The following is a 20,960-nucleotide window of genomic DNA, read 5'->3' as shown; positions in this document are numbered from 1 at the left end:
TGTAAACCTGCTCAACATTTGGCAATAAAACTCTTTCTGATTCTGATTCTTAAAATCATGTTTTCCCTCTGATGAATCTGATTGAATTCCGATAATAATATTCAGTACTTACTTTTAAAAGTTTACTCTTCGGCCGCTCCGCTTCCACCGTTTTTTTTCGGCAAAATTATCCACACCCACCGCCGCGCTATGCATTCTGGGATATGTTGGGTCACGAAGTCTACACCGCCACATCCTTAAAATTCAGGGAAATGAAGGACACATTTGAAGGCCGCATTTTGAGCAGCCTTCGAATTGGGACAGCCTTCGTCGCGTCAATCGGCCTTAAAATGCGGCCTTTAAGGCTGCAGACCCTGAATGGGGATGCAGCCATAATGATCTTGATAGTTGAGCTCAACAGGAGCTCAACCTGCATCCGTTACAGATGAACAGCAGCCAGAATTGTTTTGTCCTACAGTGGCCACCGTAGCTAGGATTATGTGCTCGAGTTTGGAGGGGTGAGAAAACAGGTTTTTTTTACAACTTTTACACACAGAACCTTTGTTTGCAATCCAGTTAAATATATCAGCTTCATCGTGTAATCTTACAGACAGCTAATGTTTTGTGTTCCTGACAAAATACATTTATTGTGTTTGACTCTCTGAACTATTAAAGCTACTAGCAAACTTAACTGCTGGATGGCAGCCCACTTTATTTCTTTTCAAGGATGGGAAACGAGAATAAAATGCTGCCCCCTCGTGGTGAGGCGGCCAAGGTGTATTTTTTGCAGAGCAAAAGGTGTTTTTAACCTTAAGGCAGTGTAGACGTTATTAAAAATGTCCACACGTTAGCAAGAAAAGCATAAAGGAAGGAGAGCAGGCGGGTCATGAACAACTTCTTATTTAATAATACATTACATTCAAGGCAAATGATACACCCTTACCAATACATATTCAGCAATGCAATCGTTGGCTCCCTACATAAATAGAAATTTGAAATCTCGAAGTCAGTGCACAACATTAAGAGAGAACACTTAACAGTCAATCTGTAACATGGTCTGCACACATTCTGCATTTCTGCACAGTACACACCTCTGGCTAGTGCTGCTAAAACCAACATAAAAATAGATCTCAAAATAAGTTATATGTGTATTTGTATATATGTTGTGTCTGTCTTCATAGAAATATTGGGCTTTTGGTTCATATGTACAGCAGTATAGACTTTGATGGGTTTCTCAAATGACAGAAATTGCACAGTAGTGAAAGAATTCAAGAACACCATTTCCAAAAATATTTTACACAAATAGTAAACAGTCAGTCTTCAAGATGCAGTATGAAATTGCACGTTGTCGTCATGCCACAGAGGGGGCTGTTTCAAGGCTTTGGTACACAACGTCCTGATCGGAAGAAAAAGCACGGACCCGATTCCTCCTCCGAGCCTCCGCGGCGGCGGGGAGGAGGGGCCGTAGCGAGGTCCATCCAATGCCACGGCCTGTTCCTGGGATCAAACTAGCAATCGGAGAGCAGGATGACTACAGTACACGTTAGGATCGGGGAAGACTCTTGGCACTTGAATCACAGGTGCAGGTCCGTGTCGGACCGATCGTACGCGGTCGCGTTGGACGGTTTAAGGAGCGATAAAGGGTCACACTGAGAAGAAGGGAGAGCAGGGAGGGTGTCAAAAAAGCATCCGACTCCCTTCAGATACAAACGTGAATGTGCTGTTACTCTGAAGCCAACACCAACACACTGTAATACTGATCCACTGAACACTAGTGATGGCATTAAAAGCAGCTTCTTTCAGATTTCTGTTGTTTTTTCTCTAAACCTGGGACTGTAAAGACAAACCCAGTCCGAGTCTCAGAGGCTGGACTTCGGCTTCACAGGGACAATTGCAACCACTTCTCTGGACAGTGCTTCTGAATGCAAAAGGAAGTTGAACAGTCTTCGTGGTGCCTTCAGGTCAGCGTGCATGTTTCAAAGGAAATTACTGAAAGGATGGTCTATGTTTCCCGAGAATATTCTTTGCTGCGAAAAGTCAAACAAGCACTGACCACATCCTGCATCCTCGTGTCTCGCGTTCTATCCCATATACTCGATCTGGTTTGTTTTTTCCCAGGGAATGCCTAATAATGTGTGCTTCTATTTCCTGCAGCTTCACCAAATGTCAACAACATTTCAACACAGATCGATCTGAAACGGACATTTTCTATGAAGTTAAATGGATTTACTTGTAGCTGGTTATGGTAGCTTTCACACTATAGTTCAGCTCTGTTGTGTGATAGTTAAGGATCATACAAATTTAAATGTTAATCAAAGATTATCTGAAATAATTATACTCCAGGAAGTATATCACAAAATTAGCTCAACTACTTGTTGTCTCAGTGTGATTTAATAGCAAGGCAAAGACCCTTTGAGATTAGCGAGAGATCCCAACAATCAGACAAGAACTTCCTTTTAAGTCTCGGGGACGGGGAACCAAGAAAGGTACATGTTTCTGACTAACTGTTAAATACTGTTTTTAAACAGCTGGAAAAAGCTGTAAGTTATGAACAAACAGCACTACAACACTAACTCGAGTCTATGATCTTATTGTGACGTCTGCTAAACTACAGCCAGCTGTTTGAGGTTTCCTTCAAGGAAGTGATTTTCATTCTTTTCATAAAAATATCCAAATACTGCTAGATAAATCAGTTTTTAAATTTTAATTCAACTAATCCTAATTAGATCAGTTTGTCTTCTTAGTCTGCCTTTGAAAACTCAGTCAGTCTTTGTAGGCTCAGCGAAGCCAGAAATAGCATGTTTGGTATTTTGTAATGACCCCGACACGTAAAGTCGTTTCCTAGTGTTTCAAGTGTCGCTGGATTCTTCACCACCTTTCTCCTGCTCACCTTGGATGTAGGTGACGTTGTGCCGGAAACCTTTGGCTCTCTGAAATTGATGAGCAGCCACAAAAAGAGCTAAAAACTATTTAAACTCAAGGTGAAACTGATCGAGATAAGTTGAGGTGCAGCTCTCAAACGTAGCTGTGGCCCTTTTAAAATTGCGAGGATAAGGAGGAAGGCTCGTGTGCTTGCGTTTCCTGTTGTGCTCTGGGAGTAAACATGCTTCAAACACTGACCGACATGTTCAGAAAAGCTGGCTGCAATTCATCCTGAGTTTCTAAACGGTCCGGCCTCTCGCAGGCTCCTCCGGCCCCCACAGACTGTGGCGTGGCCTTCACAGGGACCGCGAAGGACCCGCTCACAACAAAGTGCAAGTAAGTACCTTGGGCTGTTACTGAAAAAGGCAACATTTGTGTCATAATGACTTTGTGGACAAAAAGAAAAGAGGGGGTAAAAACACACATGCTTGTAGAAAACACTCATGAAAAGGTCGTTGGCACAGTCCATTTGGTCACTAATGAAAACGTCTTCGTGGCTAAGTCTTCTGCTGTGTGTACATCCTGCACTCTAGTGGCCACAGATGGCACTGCATGGACAAACACAAACACTGAGAGCCTCAACTTTCCTGACAGCCATCCAACATGTTCAGTCTCAGAGTCGAGGAAAAGAGTGCGACTTTAGAAAACCGAGTTGTGATAGTGTGTGTGTGTGTGTGTGTTTCATGCACGCACGCAAACTCTGTAGGACTGGGGAAACTCAAGAATGCGTTCACAGTGTGATCAAACTCACAAGCATGCAGACAAATCCACATGTCCGAACAGGTACCATGGGCATTCCACGTGAAGGGCAATGTAAACAGATCGGGGCCGAGCTCCAACAGCCGCCCCATTCCCGGGGCCTTCATCTGGAGAAAAGGGACGCCTCGACCACCCGGCTGTGGCCTGGGTAAGTGGAGGCAGGAAGTGCTCTAGTTTCCAGCAGGGTCAGACACTCTCCCTCCGCATCCTCCCATTCCTCTTTCTGCCTTCTTCATCACAGTTACTTGTTGTCCATCAGAGACTGGACTTTGTGCACCAGCTCACGTGCTACCTTCAGGATATGCTGGACATCGTGCCGCTCAGCCATTTCTGTGGATCAGACAGGCTGTTAGAGAGACCGCTACCAATATGGAAATACAGCACAGTTTGTAGATTTCAGCAGCTAACTGATGAGCCCTGAAATGAGTTTGAACTATGTGTGTGTTTGTGAGGAAGCCAGATTATCTAAGAAACCCACACAGGTACAGGGAGAACATGGCAGCGCTAACGGCCACTCTGCAGATTCTACATGCGGACCCACTGACACTGAAGCTTTCTACTCACTGTTCAGACCTCAGAGCACTGGTATGAATGTGCGTCCTACCATTAAAGAATTTAATGATGTCGGTGAAGTCCATGTTGTTGTCCACGATGATCTCACGGTAAACTGTGACCAGCGCCAAGGCCAGGAAGAGGACAAAGTGCTGCGAGGAAATCCTGGGAGCCACCCAGATCACCTCCCACACCGCAAACACGTCGTCGTACAGCAGCTCTGCACACAGCACATTCCCGTAATCTGCATTTCTAAAGAGCGCTTCTCAACATGCACACTTTGTCTGCGCTCGGAAAACAGAAACGTCACGTGAGAGGAGGATGGCGTGTTCACCTCTCTTGAAGTCCAACAGGAACCACCGGTAACAGAAGTAGAAGTGAGTGTAATCTCCGTTCTGCTGCATCAGCTCGAACAGCTCCGAGTCCAGGATCTGCCATCACACAGAACACCAGGAGCTGTTAGCTGGAGCGTCTCTCGCTCTCTGATACTCACTCTATGAATATCATCCATCACCTGGATCAGTGACCTCATGTTGGCAAAGTGCGAGTCCATGGCTCCACCATTAGGGAAGTTCTGACTCATCCTCTTCATCAGCTGAGTGAAACAGCTGTACGCCAGGCACTCTGACACACACACAGTTAATGATCATTTATTGAATATTTGTTCTGGAATAAATACTGTCGCAGAAATGAAAGCAAGCGTTCTGCTGCTGCTGCTGCACATGTGTTTACTGGCTAAACGGACAAATGCTTTTTAGCTTCTCATTGTTAGGCAGGGCTTTGATCTGTGAGCTCACAGTAATTCAGTTCTTTTCTCTCACCATCATCCAGGATGACCATGAGCGGAGCGAGGAGGTCACACATGCCCTGAACGTAGCCCATCTCTAAATGCTCCCACACATAGCTGCCAGGAAGAGAGAGGCACAAGAGAGACGGACTAAAGAGAGACAGACTAAAGAGAGACAGACTAAAGAGAGAGCACACACATCGGTAGTTGTTGTAAATGTTGGTGATTCGTTCTCCACAAATAAAACGCTAGAAACTGGAAATAACACAAACACGGCTGGAGATAAAACCTGCTTCTTCTCACTCTGTAAAATACTCGCCTCCACCTTCTGCACCTACTCATCACTACACAAGTAATCATTAGGGGTGCAACGATACAGTGCTTTCGGTTCGGTACACATATGTATCGAACAATACAAAAGTTTTAATTTATTTTATCAACTTTCCTTCTGACTATGCTGTCTGTGTTGAGCGCTCAGTGGATCTGCGCTCGACAGTGCAGCCTAGGCGGAGTAGTCGAACGCAGATTCACTGAGCGCAGCGCAAGCTAGCGAGACAGAAGCTAAGCTCGTTGCAACATGGCAAATTGAACCTCCCCCACCCTCATTCAGATCTGGCGTTTGGAACTATTTTGGTTGTCATGTGACGTATGACCCTGAAGGTAAGCGCGTCATGGACTAAAGTAAAACAGTATGTTGGATGTGCCACGCAATGCTCAATTACATTGGTGGGAACTACTGCGTTAGCGCAGTTAGCTCGTTAACGTGTTGGCCGTCCAGCCCCACGCACGGGGCGATCCGCGGTAGCTCGTTAACGGAGATTTGCCGTGTTGTGGCGTTAACGTCATTTCAACGAGATTAAGGCTGACAGCACTAGTGGGAACACAACGAATATGACTGCACATTTACGCCGACATCATCCTAGTGCAAAGACAAGTGGAAGCAGACAAAAACAACAAGCACGCATGCTACAAACTTTACCCGAGTCATTTAGACAGCCGTTAGCACATGATTCTCCTTATGGCAGGGGTGTCAAACTCAAATACACAGTGGGCCAAAATTCAAAACTAGAACAAAGTCGCGAGCTAACGTTAATATTTATTGAAATATATTTATTCCTCCAGATATAAGAATGAATCTTTTCTTATGGACTCAAACACGTTTTGCTGGAAAACTGAATATGGAACAAGCAAAGCTTAATACTAAACAATATATATATTAGCTGTATAATACCAGTAGGCCAGCTCTAATAGTAATTTGGTATGGCTTCGCGGGCCAAATGTAATTAGGCTGCGGGCCAAATTTAGCCCGCGGGCCAGAGTTTGACACCTATGCCTTATGGGGACCTGATATGTTTAATATGCTGCTGAGAGTATAGCCCAGAAGAAGCGTATAGTATAGCTTTTATTTTGGAAAGAGCCATTTCTCTGTAATAAACTCTCTTTTCCAAAGATGAGTGATTCCTCCATCAGATTTGTTTTTTATTACTTTGTTGTTTCAGCAACATTAAATTTAAAAACTGTACTTTTGAGTTAAAATATATATTTATAATTTTAATAAATGACAAATTAAAAAAGCATGAACATTTTTTTTGTATCGAAAAAATATCGAACCGTGAATTTTGTGCATCGTTGCACCCCTAGTAATCATCTAATCATCATCTAATACTCCTGTACATACAGTATTCAGCAAAAAGTGAAGAGAGTAGCCAAACCCTCAGAGTACGTCTCAGATCTGCAGATCTGCAGTCAGCTCACTGCTTTACTATCTTCCTACCCACTCTGACAAATAAGCAGCTCCTCTGCAGATGATCAGCTGTTTTACAACTACTTACAAGAATTTTTGAGGTCTATAATTGATGGCTTTTTAAATGACGGCTTAATTAATTCCACCTTAAAGGCCTGTCTTACATAGCCCTGGCTGCATGATGCCATTTAGCACTGAGGTCCATAAAGCAGACTTGGGTATCAAACACGGGTTAGTACTGAGCTGTCTGTCACTGGAACGTGTGAAAGCTGCGGACAGGCAGAGCATCGCTTCACCAGGAAGCAAGAACAGATCCGTTTGTGAGAACCCTTCATCGCACCTGACCCTGGATCAGTTTTACAGCCTTCTTACTAACAGAGACCTTACCCAGTGCCTGCGATGCCACACCAGTGAAACCACGGAGCGATACAGATGCATTTCTTTGATATTCAACAGTAGCAGCTGTTAGTGAAGGCTGACTGAAACTATTTACAGGAAGTGGATTTGATTTTGTTTACAGCAAAAGAAACCAACCTGTTCTGGTTTTATGCGACTACCTGACTCTGGTCATTTCAAACCCAGCATCACGTGACACGTCAAGTAAAACAGGTTTGTCTTTCTGCTGGAAAGCTTCACATTGCAGTTTCATTTTTTCACTCAGTGATTTGAATCATCGTCATAAAACAACAGGAGGATCTTCTTCCGTCTTCAGGTCTTTCTCTACCTGCACATGATGTTGCGGAGTTTCTCCAGGTTGCTCGTGGTGAAATAATAGTAGTTGCGATCGCAGCGCTGGACATCTTTGTCTATTCTGTGGAGGTTGAGGGCGACCGTGTCCAACAACTCGATCTGCAAAATGAAAAATAGTTTTCTGCTGTGTGGAATCTGCTCAGTGTTACTGCACAGTGTGTCCATCAAACACAGACTGTAGGTTGGTGTCACTCTCCAAGCACTTTGTTCTGATCATGTGGCATCAAAGCAAAAAACAAGCCCCATAAACGGACATAATGTATGCACACACTGTACGTACTGTATAGGAAGAGAGCGATGGTGACGTCCCCTCAGCAGCTGCTCCACTGGTCACCAGTTTGTCCAGCTGACTGCACAGCCTGTCTTCCGTCAGAGAGTCCCGGCACCCCGCCAGCTCACTGGGAGTCCTGCCGTCCTCCGCGCCCCCACCCTCCTCCTCTGTGCTCTGACCGTCATCGATACTAGACAGGATCTGGGAGTGAGCAGAGGTCACAGAGTAGTTTCTAGAGGAGGGGAGCCCTGAGTCGGGGGAATCGAATTCTACCAGAGGACGCTCTTCTTGTGGGAGGGCCACGGGGGGCACCAGGTTGGTCATTGTGGGAGTGCTGTCCTCTCCGCTGGGGGTCTCCTGGCTTCCTGCATCCTGCTCATCTACAGACATGAATACCTGAAAAGGGGGCGGAGGAATCAGAGGAGATTCCCACGATGTGCCAAATTACAACAACAGAAGCCTCGAGGTGCTTTATGCAATATAATGTGTGATTAACTTTGACTGAAACTAGCACCACTGAGGGAACGATGGGCTGTGAGGTCAGGTGAGTGCAGCCCTTCCCCAACTCTCTGTGAACGGTACCTATGATCACCTCACAGCCCACTGTTCCTGCAGTCGGCTGGTTTCTCCCACTGACAACGCAGATTCAGCCTTTTGGGATTTCCTGACTGGACGACTGAGCATGCATATAAACCTAACTATGCATATAAACCTAACTGTGCATGTGATTCTTTGAGGTGGGGGCGCGGCTGCGTTGTCTCACCTCTGCTACATCGACTCACTGACTGATCTTTCAGCCGTCTTTGTGCGGCTGCTGCGTTTTGCAGCATTGTTATCAGATCATCTGTCAAACACTGTTGCTGTTATTTGACTAACAGCTTGTGCAAGACGTCTGCAGCCTACTTTTGTAGAGTGAATCTTATTTTGCTTGTTTGTTACTTCACACTGCTTTACAGAAACCATCAAAACAGCATCACAGCACTCACTGTCCAGGTGAACATTAATCATACTTCAGTCTGTTTGTGCCAGTTTAATCTCTTTAAAAACGAGTCGATACATCCGGATTTTTTACTGATTTCATCTTATGCAGAAACACTGAGACGTGCACTGTCTATAATTCAGCCACTAACATGTTTTATTGCTCCATCCGTGGAGGTTTTAGTTTGACGTCTTAATGCAAAACAACACAGGCTGAAATGAAAATATAACAGATAATAACAGAGCTCACGGTGCAGCGTCTGCATGCTGCTGATACCAAATGAAGTTCTGAGGATAATATAAAGCTCACCCAGACAACCCAACAAAGACTTTGGATATTGCTTGTATGAAGCTCACCTCATACAGCGGATATTCAGATTTATAATAACGTTTAATAAACTCTCACCCCCCAACTTAATAAAGTGTATCACTGAGTGGATGCTATATTGCTCTGAGCCCTTCACCTCATTGCTGAGCGTGGAGTCTCTGTGGACGAGCCGCAGGACGTGGCTGTCGATGCTGCTGCCCGAGGAGAGCTTGGCAAAGATGGCCGACTGCATCTCCTTCTCCCGCTGCTTGACGATCACCTCGCAGGCCTTCCACTCCCGCATCACCTGCTGGTACTGCTCGCCGATCTTTGCATCGATCTTCACACAGGGTTTTACTAACTTCAGGGCAAATTCAAAGAATGTGTGTGTGTGTGTGTGTGCACGTGCACGTGCACTGTACCTTACTCATCTCCTTTTTGCTCATGCCAAACTTGTAGTGTCCCAGAAGGAAAGGCCACACCTCCTTTCTGATTTCGTGCTGCACTCCACCGTAATAAACCAGCCGGAGCAGCTCCAGCTCCTTGTAGTTCTGCACACACACACACACACACACAATATCAGGAAGGTAGGCAAAAAAGAGGAAACATAATAGACAAGAAAAGGCCTGAGAGGAAGAGGAAGTGCATCAATAATGGAAGGAGTGAAAGAGTGATGGAGCTCCGTACGGGAGTAGACGTAGATTAGAGCGGAAGATAAACGACACAGATATGAATAGAGTGTAAATTAGTAATGATGACTTTGTTGGAGCTGATGAATGATTACGGTGGCTGCTTTAATAGCTGCGATGGTATCACACGGAGACTTCATTTCACTGAAACTCATTAACTTTTCATTAGAGCGAAGGAGAGAGTGGAGACAGCAGGAGCAGTGCACCATCCTCCACTTTCAATTAATATGCTCCATCAGCAGGTGGAATGATATATGAGTGCAGGATGAGGAAACCGAGGCTCACGAAGTTCAGCTTTGGTATACTTTGTGTTAATAACTGACTCTGTGCTTTACAAACGCAACAGGTAATAATGCTGGTTTACAGCACCGTGCAGGAACACGCTGCTCTGAAACTGCTGCGTTTTAATGGTGGATCTCACACCGAGCACGGACACAGTCACACACTGGGGTCTGCAAACGTCAGCTTCAGACCGCTCTAACTGCACTACTCAGTTTCAGAGCTTTCTCCTCCTCCTGGCTCTGCTCAGAAGACACATGCAGCTTCACACATGCAGCTGGCTTAAGCAGAGCTAACATGGGATTTGAACTTAAATCCAATAAGTGAAAGACTTTTGCTTAGAAGAGCCTCACGTCTGTCCACGCAGGAGTGAAGGACTTTCAGCTGCAGTGATTAAAGGGTATCGCTGGGATCATTATAGTTAGCCTTTTGTCCTCGTCTCAGACTTCATAGCTTCTCGACCATGTTTGGTAAAAGTCTTTCAGAACAGTTTAATATTTCATTAATTTATTTAAAAATCAATTTCCAGCTGTTAACAGTTTAATGACATCCAGTGCATTTGCTTGGGCTCTGTTTTCAGCTGAGGATTAAGCTGCGTTTGATGCTCTAGTAGCTCTTCGGGCCAGCAGGACAATGCGGGCGAGTCGTGTACGTCGTGTTCACGTCTGTTCAGGACACAAACACACTATTGTTCACTGAAAGGTGTCACTGCATACAGCTGTCATGTGTAACGGGGTGCATTCAGGAAAGAGTCAGCGCTGACAGGACTGTTCATCATATTGTTCCAGCTGTTTGTATCGTTTCCTGTTGTCTTCATAGCTTTTTAGCTTCTTATCTATTACTTGTAATTTGCACCTCTGAAGTTCACTGGGAGTTAGATAAAGCAGACCGTGCTTGAAGCTCTGGAATGTGTTACTGAGATCCCGGTGGGAGGAATTATTAGGGATTTTTTTCCATCGCTCAGGAGGTCGACCGGGTCAGCGGTTGAATCCCAAACTAACCCAGTCTGCATGTCTAAGTATCCTTGGGAAGGATGCTAAAGCCCATCAGTTGCATTAAACCGAGCCTGTGTGCAAATCACCACAGGCATTAGTAGGTTCTGGGTTTCCACAGAGCCCAACGCTCAGATCAAACAAAATGTAGATTCTAGGCAAGAAGTTTCATGAATTAGTAATCTGCAAATAAGAGCAACAAAGGTTTTATGATAGTTTACACAGTTATTCAGCTTGGCCTTTTTCATGCTTCATGCATCTGACTTGATGAGGAAGTACAGCCCACTGCGCCTGATGAGACACGATTTCCTTCCGTTCACATTCAAACCCACAGGCACTCAAGAATCACCCGTTAACCCCACTGTTTGGACTGTGGGAGGAGACACGAGCAGAACATGCAAACTCTGCACAGAAAGCCCCGGCACATGGTGGATTCAAACCTAGGACCTTCTTCTTCCTGACGGGCACTTTTTAAACCAATCAAGGGGCTGGTGTCAGGAACTATATGCACATGAACTGGACTTTTTCCTGTACTTGTCCCTGATAAATAAACTCCTAGTTAAGCATGAGTGCAGCTCCTCCCACGCAGTAACTCAGTTGTGTTTCTTATGCAGCACAGCAGATGTGTCCTGTGCTAATTCTCCATCATCCTTTGCTTTGCTCCTCATTATTCTCTGCAGCAGCGTTTCTCACAGTGTGGATCAGATGACCTCACTATTACTGTAAATACGACTCGCAGAGTCCCTGCACAGCACAAAACAGCCGTAACTTACTGTGCCTTTGAGTGCTGATCAATATCCCTGACAAGATGATGACTTGGCAATTTGCTGTGGTGTCTGGGTTTTAAATTTGCCATTGTGTGTGAGAGGTGGGGGGTGTCGGACTGAGGGAGGGACGGGCAGTCTCGTTATGTTGCAGGGCCTGCAGGATTAATGGCTGCACCCACCTTGCAGTCTTTCTGGTACTTGCTCCACACCTCTTTGCTGAGGCCCCCGGATGCCTCGCAGGGTCTGTCTGGGGGGACGATGTTGTGGTTGACCAGAGCTGACAGGTGAGTCCGCACTGTGGACAGGTGTCGACAGTATGCCAGCCCTGAAGGGCACATGTGCACAACAGTAGGGTCAGGATGAGACGACGTTTAGCTCCAATTAGTCTTTGAAACAGATTTCATCGTTTTTTTCATATTTGCCACACGTGCATGTTTTATATCATCAAGCTAAGTTTTAAGATAATAACCAGTAATAACCAGAGTAAATACAAAATGCAGTTCTGAAATGATCATTTCATTCATTAAGGGAAAAGTTATCCAAACTGTTTTTCATTTGGTGTTATATAAATAGAAGTGAACTGAGTCAGACCCACGAACTGATTGTGCCGCACAATCATGCGTTTGCAATAACCGGCAATGAGTCGTCATCACCGTGGACGAATCACTCATCTCTTCACACGAGGCCTTAAAGGTTTGAAAACTTAATGAATCATTTAAAACTGTGACTGAAACTTTTTGTCTAATGTAACATTGATGGTCTGAAACAAACGAAACCCTCAAAGAATATATAGAAAAATATGTAAAAGAATATGTAACCACATCAGATTTATTACATATGAGATGCAGATGGTGCATAAGGACAAAAAGCAAGCGCAGAATTAGTTCAGGTAACTCAAAGGGTCGCACAGGTCAGCAGGTTCTCACACTGCTGCAATAAATCAACTTATTATGTGTGACACAAAATCTAATCTAGTATTTGTTACAGGCGGTATTTATGAATTCTTCATGACATCACAAACATACTGAATATATGAAACTGTTAATTTAAGATCACTGTAATTTCACTGAAATCTCCGTAAAGTCCAGGTGGAACATACGATACGAGGCTCTGGCCACAGATCACACTCGAAACATAGCGCATGAATAAAGTGTGCTTACATCCATAGAAGGCTCTGGAGACTATCTGCCGCTTCATGTTCTGGCAGAGCATCTTCAGAGGAATACTGGAGAAAGCAAAAGAAATCATTTGTTATCGTCACACGTTTCCAGAAGATGGATCCGTCTCATCGATCTGTACGTGCCTGTGGTTTCTCAGTGCACAGATAACCTGTGAAGATCCCCGTTCAGTACAATCTCTCACTGTGTTACAGCTAAGAAGCCACGGCCGTCTCAAATCGCTGATACTTTTCTGTGTGTTCAGCTGATTATTTCCACAGACAGTAAAGCTCTGCTCTTGGCCCGTTCGTCCTACCTCATGTACACTGTGTATATCTTCAGTGTGGCATCACATCAACACTAAATAAATAAAGGCTTCAAGAATATTTTAATATTTAAACATCTCTTTTACTCTTGATGTGTACTGGTTTCACGTGGCTCTTAAATGCAACAATATTTAACTATAGAATTAGAAACTTTGGTTAAATTCACTGTTTTCTTACATTTACAAGATGTGATTTTCTCAAATCTATACAATGTCTATACAACTCCTGTAAGCTAATGCAACGCTGCAGGTAGCTTAAACAAATCGTGTGCAGCTTCTGCTTTGATGCATACGTGTGAATATCTGACGGGTCGTGTATGCAGGTACAGCCAGACGCGTAGTCAAAGGACAGGTTGCTGCCAGCGGTGGAGCAGGACTGGCACAGGGACTCGTGAGTGGTGACTTCAGCCTGTTGCCACGACGACGGGCTGCCTCCAAAGCCCTGCGTGTCCATCATGTCCCCGTGGTCTAAGCCAGAGAAGGAAAACGAGAAGACAGAGAGGTTTCAGTGCTCGGAGACACTTTTCTTTTCCCGACACTCCTCTCCTACTGTGAAAGGCTAAGCCTTACATATTATGACATTAGTCCCTCAGCTCAACCATAAATACATCATCACAATATTAAGAAATGAGGAGATGGAGAGTTTTAGACTCGTGTTAAATATGAGAGCTCGAAAAACAAAGGAAACCAAAAGTGGAAGGGGATGGTTTTGGGAAGCGGGAACAGTGCAGTGGGACAAACAGGCTGAGAGGATGCCGGTTCAGTTCATTCAGAGAGGAGGCAAGAGAGACAGCGGAGCTCGGGACGATGCTCCAGATGAACGGGAGAGCAGAAGACAGGAGGAACTGACAGTAGAGAGGGCGAGGCTCACGCTCAGGCCGTGCAGGATGCATAAAACCAGAACAAGACAAGAGACGTCAAAAGAAATCCTCTCGAAACAACCAAAACAAATGGACACCGGGAACAGGGCACACACAGGGGAGGGAAGAAATCAGAAAACATTAACAAATGCTCTTCACCTTAATTCTTCAGGTTGGAGCTGATGACCTGTCATGAATATGAAGCTGTGCTTTGGTCGTTCGATAACCCCCCCCCATAAAAAAGTCAGTTTCAGAACCGAAAAAAGCAAAAAAGCAAAGAGAAATTGTGCCGGAGCAAGACCGACATCGGCCCCTCCTGATTTACTTTGGGACTAGACGTGATCGACAACTGGGTTTGGGCTCAGTAACGCAACCCCGCTCACACCAGGACTCCACGTCTCAACTACTGCGGAACCCCACAGGACCATAATGAGAGGGGTGGAGGACGGGGCGAGGGGAGGGTGGGGTGGTGGGGTTAGTGAAGAATTACAGTGAACAGCATTGCAGCGAATGACTGCACGAACAGAGAAGAAGAAACTGGAGAGGAGAGAGAAATCAAAAACAAACAGAGGAGACTGTGAGAAAGTCCATCACAGATATGCAGAAACACACAGTCGTTCTCTAAAAAGCAAACAGGCGCAGACATGCAAACACTGTCAAGCATGTCGCAAGTGACAAAAGAAAGAGCCAAAAGGAAACAGAGTGCAAAAAGAAAGAGCCACGACAGAGAAAACCCAACAGGACTCGGGCATGCTTCAACAGATAAACCCTTTTTTTAACTCTAAGGAGCATCCCAGAATGCAAAGCAGCCCCTAGGGCTAGGCGAGGACACCTGGGAAAGTTTGGATCTGTGTTGAAACCTGCTGAAAGACATTTGCAGTGACTATAAAACAAGTCTGCTCATCAGACAGCGCGTTTCCTGTCTTTCACAGGTTTGTGTAAGAAGTGGATTTATCTGTGTTACTGAGCGCTGGAAAGATGGAGAGAAAACAGAAAGAGTGAAATCAGGAACAGACGGCGGCGGGGGGAGTGTGTTATCGGCTGCTGCAGTATTAACCAGACGCGTGACCGCAGCGTGTTCTTAACGTCCAACTTCCAGCTAGAACAGAAACTACTTTCACTAATACTATTTAGAAGTGAATGCTGTGGTTTGAACAGATAACCTGAGATAAGCTGAGATGCTGCTGTATCCGACTCTACAAGTATCCTAAAAAAGCCCTGAGCTGCTCACTGTGTGGAGCTCCCCAGAAACTGTGTTGTCATAGCAATGCAGCCATTTTTTAAATTACTCTTTTATTCTCATTTTGCTTACACAAAGTTAAAAAAGTCTGTTTAACTGAAAAATCCTTCGTGTGTTACTTCACCATATTACCAACAGGGCAGCCACGTCTGAACGTTTACTGGGGAAAATGGTTTGACCACAACAAAAATCACTGACACTCTGTTTTGTTTCAAGACATTTTACAATGTAGCATTTTTAAACTTTTTAACAAAGAAGCGTGTCAGAGCACTTGTAACATAGTTACATTACGAACATTAGCTGCTTCACATTTTGATGAATACCTACAACTTAGCAGTGCTTCATAACCCTGCTGACGGCTCAGCTGCAGCAAAGAAACCACAGCAGCTGAGTTCGAGCTGCCACTCTGAGGGACGTTAGCGAGCTTTTATTGGGTTGTGTAGTGGATATGCTACCAGTGTCTAATGGATGTGTCATGAGGCAGTCACTACGGTCAGTCAGCTACACAAACTCTGGACCAAATAACCAACAGGCTAACTGCAAACAGGTGCACATTTTTGGAAGGTACTTTTCTTCTTTTTCTGACACAGTGCCCTAAAAACTCCCAATTCAATTCAATTCAATTCAATTTTACTTATATAGCGCCAAATCACAACAAAAGTCGCCTCAAGGCGCTTCATAGATACAGAGAAAAACCCAACAATCATATGACCCCCTATGAGCAAGCACTTTGGCGACAGTGGGAAGGAAAAACTCCCTTTTAACAGGAAGAAACCTCCAGCAGAACCAGGCTCAGGGAGGGGCGGGGCCATCTGCTGTGATTGGTGGGGTGAGAGGAGCTACTACCCAGAAGCTACTAACTCATGTGGTGCAGCTGGACACAAAGTCAATGACGGAAGAATTTAGTGTTTCTTACAAGAGCAAACAACAACAAAAGCCTCTTACTTAGACGAGTCTGAAGAGTTCTGTTCATGGTTCTAATGTGGGGCTAATTTTCTGTAGGCTGGAAATGATAAGCACACCTTTCATTTTACATGATGCATATGAAATATTGATTAGTGCACTCAACCAGAACCTCGATGGAGGCAGTAGAAGACCTTTAGCTTGTTTGAGACGATGTTGCGGCCTAAAATGAAAATCATATTTAAGTCTGCAGCTTCCACCAACCAGAACTCATTATCAACACAGGACAAACAACCAAAAGATTCTTCCATCTATTTGTTAATCTGTGGCGATTTCCATTGAGAAACTCCCTCGTCCACGTCTATGGTGCAGTATACTGCTGACGATCCTACCGTGATCTCACATAAATGTGTTAATGCTCTAAGCGCTGCTCGCTGGTTTTGTTTAGTTGCTAACACAACCATCCCTAGCCCATGCTACACTGTTGGGCTCGGAGTCGGGGAGAACATACACAGGCAGACGAAGCTGGAACGGGTGGGGTTGGGAGGTGGAGGGGAGAGGGCCTGAGACAACATAATGGGAGGCAAGAAAGAGCAGGAGAAGCGGAGGTGAGGTCTCGGGGTGGGCAGCAGGGTTTGGTGAGGGTGGGGCAGCAGGGTCGGGTAGGTGTGTTAAGGTGATAAAAACCTTTCATGACATTAGGGTCTGTGAGGTTCCGCGAGCAGATCATTGAGATCATAGCATGGAGCCTATCTTCCTCTTCCTCGTCATCATCCAGCGATGGAGCGCGGCTGCCCGTGGTGTGGTGGTAGTTTATAGTGACTGTTAGCACCGGTGGGATAACAGAGAACAAAGTTAGAAAAGCGGTGCCCTGCATGGCTCTGCAAGAGTATTGTGGGAAAGAAACCAGGGTGCTTTACAAACACATTCATGTAGCCGTTAATCAGATTAGTGTTCGCCACAAAACAAGATTCGTTTTGGTTACGAGCAGCTACGTCTGCCTCGTGGGCGCCTGCGCTGTTACTTACTGGCTTCGTATCGATATCCAGGGTAGACGATGCGAAACACGTAGTCGGCGGCCGACTGCTCCTCGCCGTTGGCTTCCTGGTCGATAAGCCTGGCGGCACTACTCCTCTTCCTCAGTTTAGGGAATACTTTTCCCTGTAGGACAGGTTTAGCATGTGATGCAGGTCAAAGACACAACTTAAACAGGTTTAATGGGACGCTCTTAAATTAGCTTTGTGGGATTCTCCAACACTGAGCCGCCTGGGTTAAGACCTTTGGTTCATCTGTTGTCTAAAACAGCTGTTTTAACTGACTATGCCACCATTCTTCTGATTGGCTGGTTTTACAAACGTGCCATCTGACTTGCAGGTGGGGTTAGGGGGGGTTGTGCTCATATTATAGATATCACTGATGTAAAAGAGCCACGAGTAGACAGAAAAATCTAATCTGGAGCAGTCTAAATCCTGGGCTTCTTGCACGTTTGTCCCACCGTTTCAACCCGAGTAAATACAACATGTAGTGATTTCATTTATTAAGGAATAAAAGTCCAAAGCTGCTCTTCTTTGTGAAGCAGTAAAGTTCTGTCACATACTTGATTGCAGTTGTTGCTGCTAAGGGTGGAGAACCAGTTATTAGGTTTGAGGGGGGACTACTTTTTGACGCAGGGCAGCTGAGTTTTTATGTTGATGGTGACGAACTTTAGTTAAATATAAAATTTTGAGATTCCTTCACAGTTTAGAGGTTTCGATTCTACACATATCTGCTGTATCGGGCTTTATGTATTGATACCATTTCATGACATCAGCAGTCTAAGGAGCCTCAAAATATAAGTGCTCGATGTAAAAACTGTTTATTGGTCACAGCATCATCTCATCACCTGCACAAAGTTTCAACTCTGAGTTTTTGGTCTTGTGTTCAGATTGTCTCAAAGTTAGATTCACTCTGTAGGTTGTAGGTCCTATAACTACAGTCTGACGGCCTTTCTGGTGTTAGTTTAATTCTACAGTGCCCGCACTTCACTGTGCTTTATTTTATTTTAGTGTTTTATGATCTTCATTTGTTACCTGAATCATGCTATTACCTTTCCTTTTTGGGACCAGAGAGGCGGCTCCAACTGGCCCCGTGGTAACAGGCCCGTTTCCAGACAGGAGAGAAAGGCCAGCAGGTGACCACCAGGGGGAAAGTGCAGGGGTGGCCGCTGGATCCCATCCTGACTGACCAGAACCAGTGTCCCCCCACAGTCAGCTGGAATATGAACAGGCAAAGAAAAGAACAAAGTGGATCAAATACTGTCTTTTAATAGTGGACAAGACATAAACTGTGATACTGTAAAAAGAAACCGAAGGTTTGTGCATGTAAGAAATGGAAAAGGAGGAAAAGGAGGAGAGGGATTCTCTGTGTATACTTTGTCATGATCAGTGATATCATGAAACAGATTCTTCATGACATGATCTAAATTTGACATGACAGACTGTGTGTGTGTGTGTGTGTGTGTGTGTGTGTGTGTGTGTGTGTGTGTGTGTGTGTGTGTGTGTGTGTGTGTGTGTGTAGGACTGAATGCAGCAGTATACTCACAGCGTTGGTGACAGTGGATGCATACTATCTGGCGCAGAGGAACAGTGAGTGCGTAATCCCAGTAGATACTAAAAGAGAAGCATGTGTGTTGGATTAGTAACATAAGAGTGACGGGAGTACAACGATCTGCTGATGATCCACAAACAATGCATGAACCCAGGAACACACATGTAGACCCAATCATAGCAAATGCAGTCCAAAAACAGAGAGCAGACATTATTAGGTTAATCTGTTAATACATAGATAGATTATGCACAACTATATATATCTATATCTACCTATCTAGTATTTCTCCCTGAAAGTAGAAAGATAATTTAGATCTGCGAGACATGAATCAGTCATGAGGTTTCCTGTGAAACTGATCTCTGGACAGGTCTCCCACAGAGAGCAGCATCTATCCATTTACTAAAACAGTTCTGTCATGTGAAGCAGAGCTCTGTGTATAAGCTCAGGGTGGCCCCTCGGCTGTGTGAAGAAGAACACGAGACATCATTTACCAACTGATCTTGACCAATGTGTTTGTAAATGCATGCCGCAGGTATTTATCAAAGCCAAAGCCGAGGCTCTCACTCACCTGTGAGCCAATAACAACACCAGCACAACCTCCTGAAACACTTTCTGTGACACCTGAATATTGTAGATTTGCTTCAGGTGTGTCTGTTACAACAAAATCATGACACGACAATCCGCCTGCGACGTGTCAAACGTGTGTGTGCGCACATCTGCATTTCTTTACTACATTTGTTTTTGTATCAAGCAGACTTTATCTGATGCATTCAAACTGTTCATTTCTGAGACGCTAGCTCATGTGTTCGTACACTCGGGCTACCTTTTCTCCAGGTCGCAGTCTCCCAGTGTGCCATTGATGAGCTGATTGGGTGTCCACTTCAGCGTGAGATTATCCCCCGCTTGATGGAGAGACAAGTAACCCCGTAAAACCTCCATGTCCTTCTTCTGCCACGTAAAACGGAGAGGAGGAGATGGAACATTGTTAGCACCAAGATGAAGAAAGCGCTTTTACTCAAACGTGTGACATGAGATGCTTTTCCTCAGCACTACTGTGGAGGTCACAGCACTGCTGAACGTGATCAGCTGCAGAGAGAAACCACAATGCGTCTGCGCTGTACACACTGATGTCGACAACATAAAAACTTAATTCTGCAGTTACGAGGATGTTTTTTGCATTAAACTTTTTTCACACAGCACCAGAAACTGCTTTGAGCTCTGTGTGCTCTATGATCCCAGCATTTATTTAACACGCCCTGATAATCTGGTGTTAGTAAGATGAGCTCATCAGCCACTGATTCATGTTTCTGATTTATTAAACTAAGGAAACTGTTTATTGCCCAACTCTGACATTTATTCCCACAGACTTTCTCTAGCTTTTATTTTCTTATTGTCATCTACTCATCACACTTTTCTGAATCTAATTTGTTGGAAGTGTGATGATGTCACACGGTCCAGGTTTAAAAATTATATTTAAGCCACATCAAAAGCCTGAATTTATCCTCGTGATCTCTGTGAAGTACTCGTGTGCCTTCAAGTATCTCCTAGACCAACAAACTGTGCTAATGTTCAGTTGCGATTCCAGGATCCCTTTGCTAACATATTTTCAGTCCTGTTCGCAGTTCAGTAGATGGAATTTCAATCATCAGAAATGTGAACGATACCAGGCTGAGTTCATGTGGGTGTCACACGTCAGAGTAACATCCACATCCCTCACATTGTAACAAGGTCGCTTCACTTGTTGTGGTTTTCACGTCATTGCCGATCGGTAGCTCACGATGAGAGAGCTGCTCTTGCACACCAGTGCAGCGAGTGCTGTACTTCTCTGCATGTCTGTCAGCGGGGCTCGGAGAAAGGCATCTTGGGAGGCATACGTGTGCTCGTTATACATGCTCAGGGCCAAACGTGCTGGAGCAACGCAGGCAGAAGCAAGATGTGATTTCAAAGATCTCACACACACTACTGTGCAGCACAGTTCTTTTACTACTTGTGCTTTTAGCAGCTCGGTGATGGACCCTCGGGGGTTTCAACGCGAGTTTTGGGTTTTTTATGGGATTCTTGTGATTTGAGTTTTTCTTATAACAGCTGTTTCCTGTTTGGTTTCTTTATGGTT

The 20,960-nt window shown here is 44.8% G+C and overlaps 1 protein-coding gene across 3 annotated transcripts in view; it reads right to left on the bottom strand.

Moving 5' to 3' along the window:
• Window positions 1-863: 863 nt before the first annotated feature.
• sgsm2 (small G protein signaling modulator 2) overlaps window positions 864-20,960 on the bottom strand; it is a 102,283-nt gene continuing 82,186 nt past the window's right edge. The window contains exons 8-24 of one of the 3 annotated variants that reach the window (XM_040006467.1): window positions 19,671-19,792; window positions 18,842-18,909; window positions 18,348-18,511; window positions 17,290-17,422; window positions 16,949-17,083; window positions 13,552-13,726; window positions 12,937-13,001; window positions 11,956-12,101; window positions 9,472-9,600; window positions 9,207-9,389; window positions 7,774-8,160; window positions 7,468-7,592; window positions 5,034-5,116; window positions 4,727-4,836; window positions 4,547-4,643; window positions 4,265-4,432; window positions 864-3,990 (exon numbers count right to left, since the gene is read on the bottom strand). In XM_040006467.1, the coding sequence (XP_039862401.1) occupies window positions 3,902-3,990; window positions 4,265-4,432; window positions 4,547-4,643; window positions 4,727-4,836; window positions 5,034-5,116; window positions 7,468-7,592; window positions 7,774-8,160; window positions 9,207-9,389; window positions 9,472-9,600; window positions 11,956-12,101; window positions 12,937-13,001; window positions 13,552-13,726; window positions 16,949-17,083; window positions 17,290-17,422; window positions 18,348-18,511; window positions 18,842-18,909; window positions 19,671-19,792 (2,379 nt within the window). In that variant the 3' untranslated portion in view covers window positions 864-3,901. Of the gene's footprint in view, window positions 3,991-4,264; window positions 4,433-4,546; window positions 4,644-4,726; window positions 4,837-5,033; window positions 5,117-7,467; window positions 7,593-7,773; window positions 8,161-9,206; window positions 9,390-9,471; window positions 9,601-11,955; window positions 12,102-12,936; window positions 13,002-13,551; window positions 13,727-16,948; window positions 17,084-17,289; window positions 17,423-18,347; window positions 18,512-18,841; window positions 18,910-19,670; window positions 19,796-20,960 lie in introns of all 3 variants that reach the window. The other 2 variants (XM_040006466.1, XM_040006468.1) reach the window with 2 other exon arrangements.

Source organism: Simochromis diagramma, unplaced genomic scaffold (genome assembly GCF_900408965.1).
Source record: "Simochromis diagramma unplaced genomic scaffold, fSimDia1.1 OVJJ01000024.1, whole genome shotgun sequence".
NCBI lineage: Eukaryota > Metazoa > Chordata > Actinopteri > Cichliformes > Cichlidae > Simochromis > Simochromis diagramma.
Note: the sequence above shows the minus strand (reverse complement) of the source record. Positions and strands in the feature narration are given on the sequence as shown.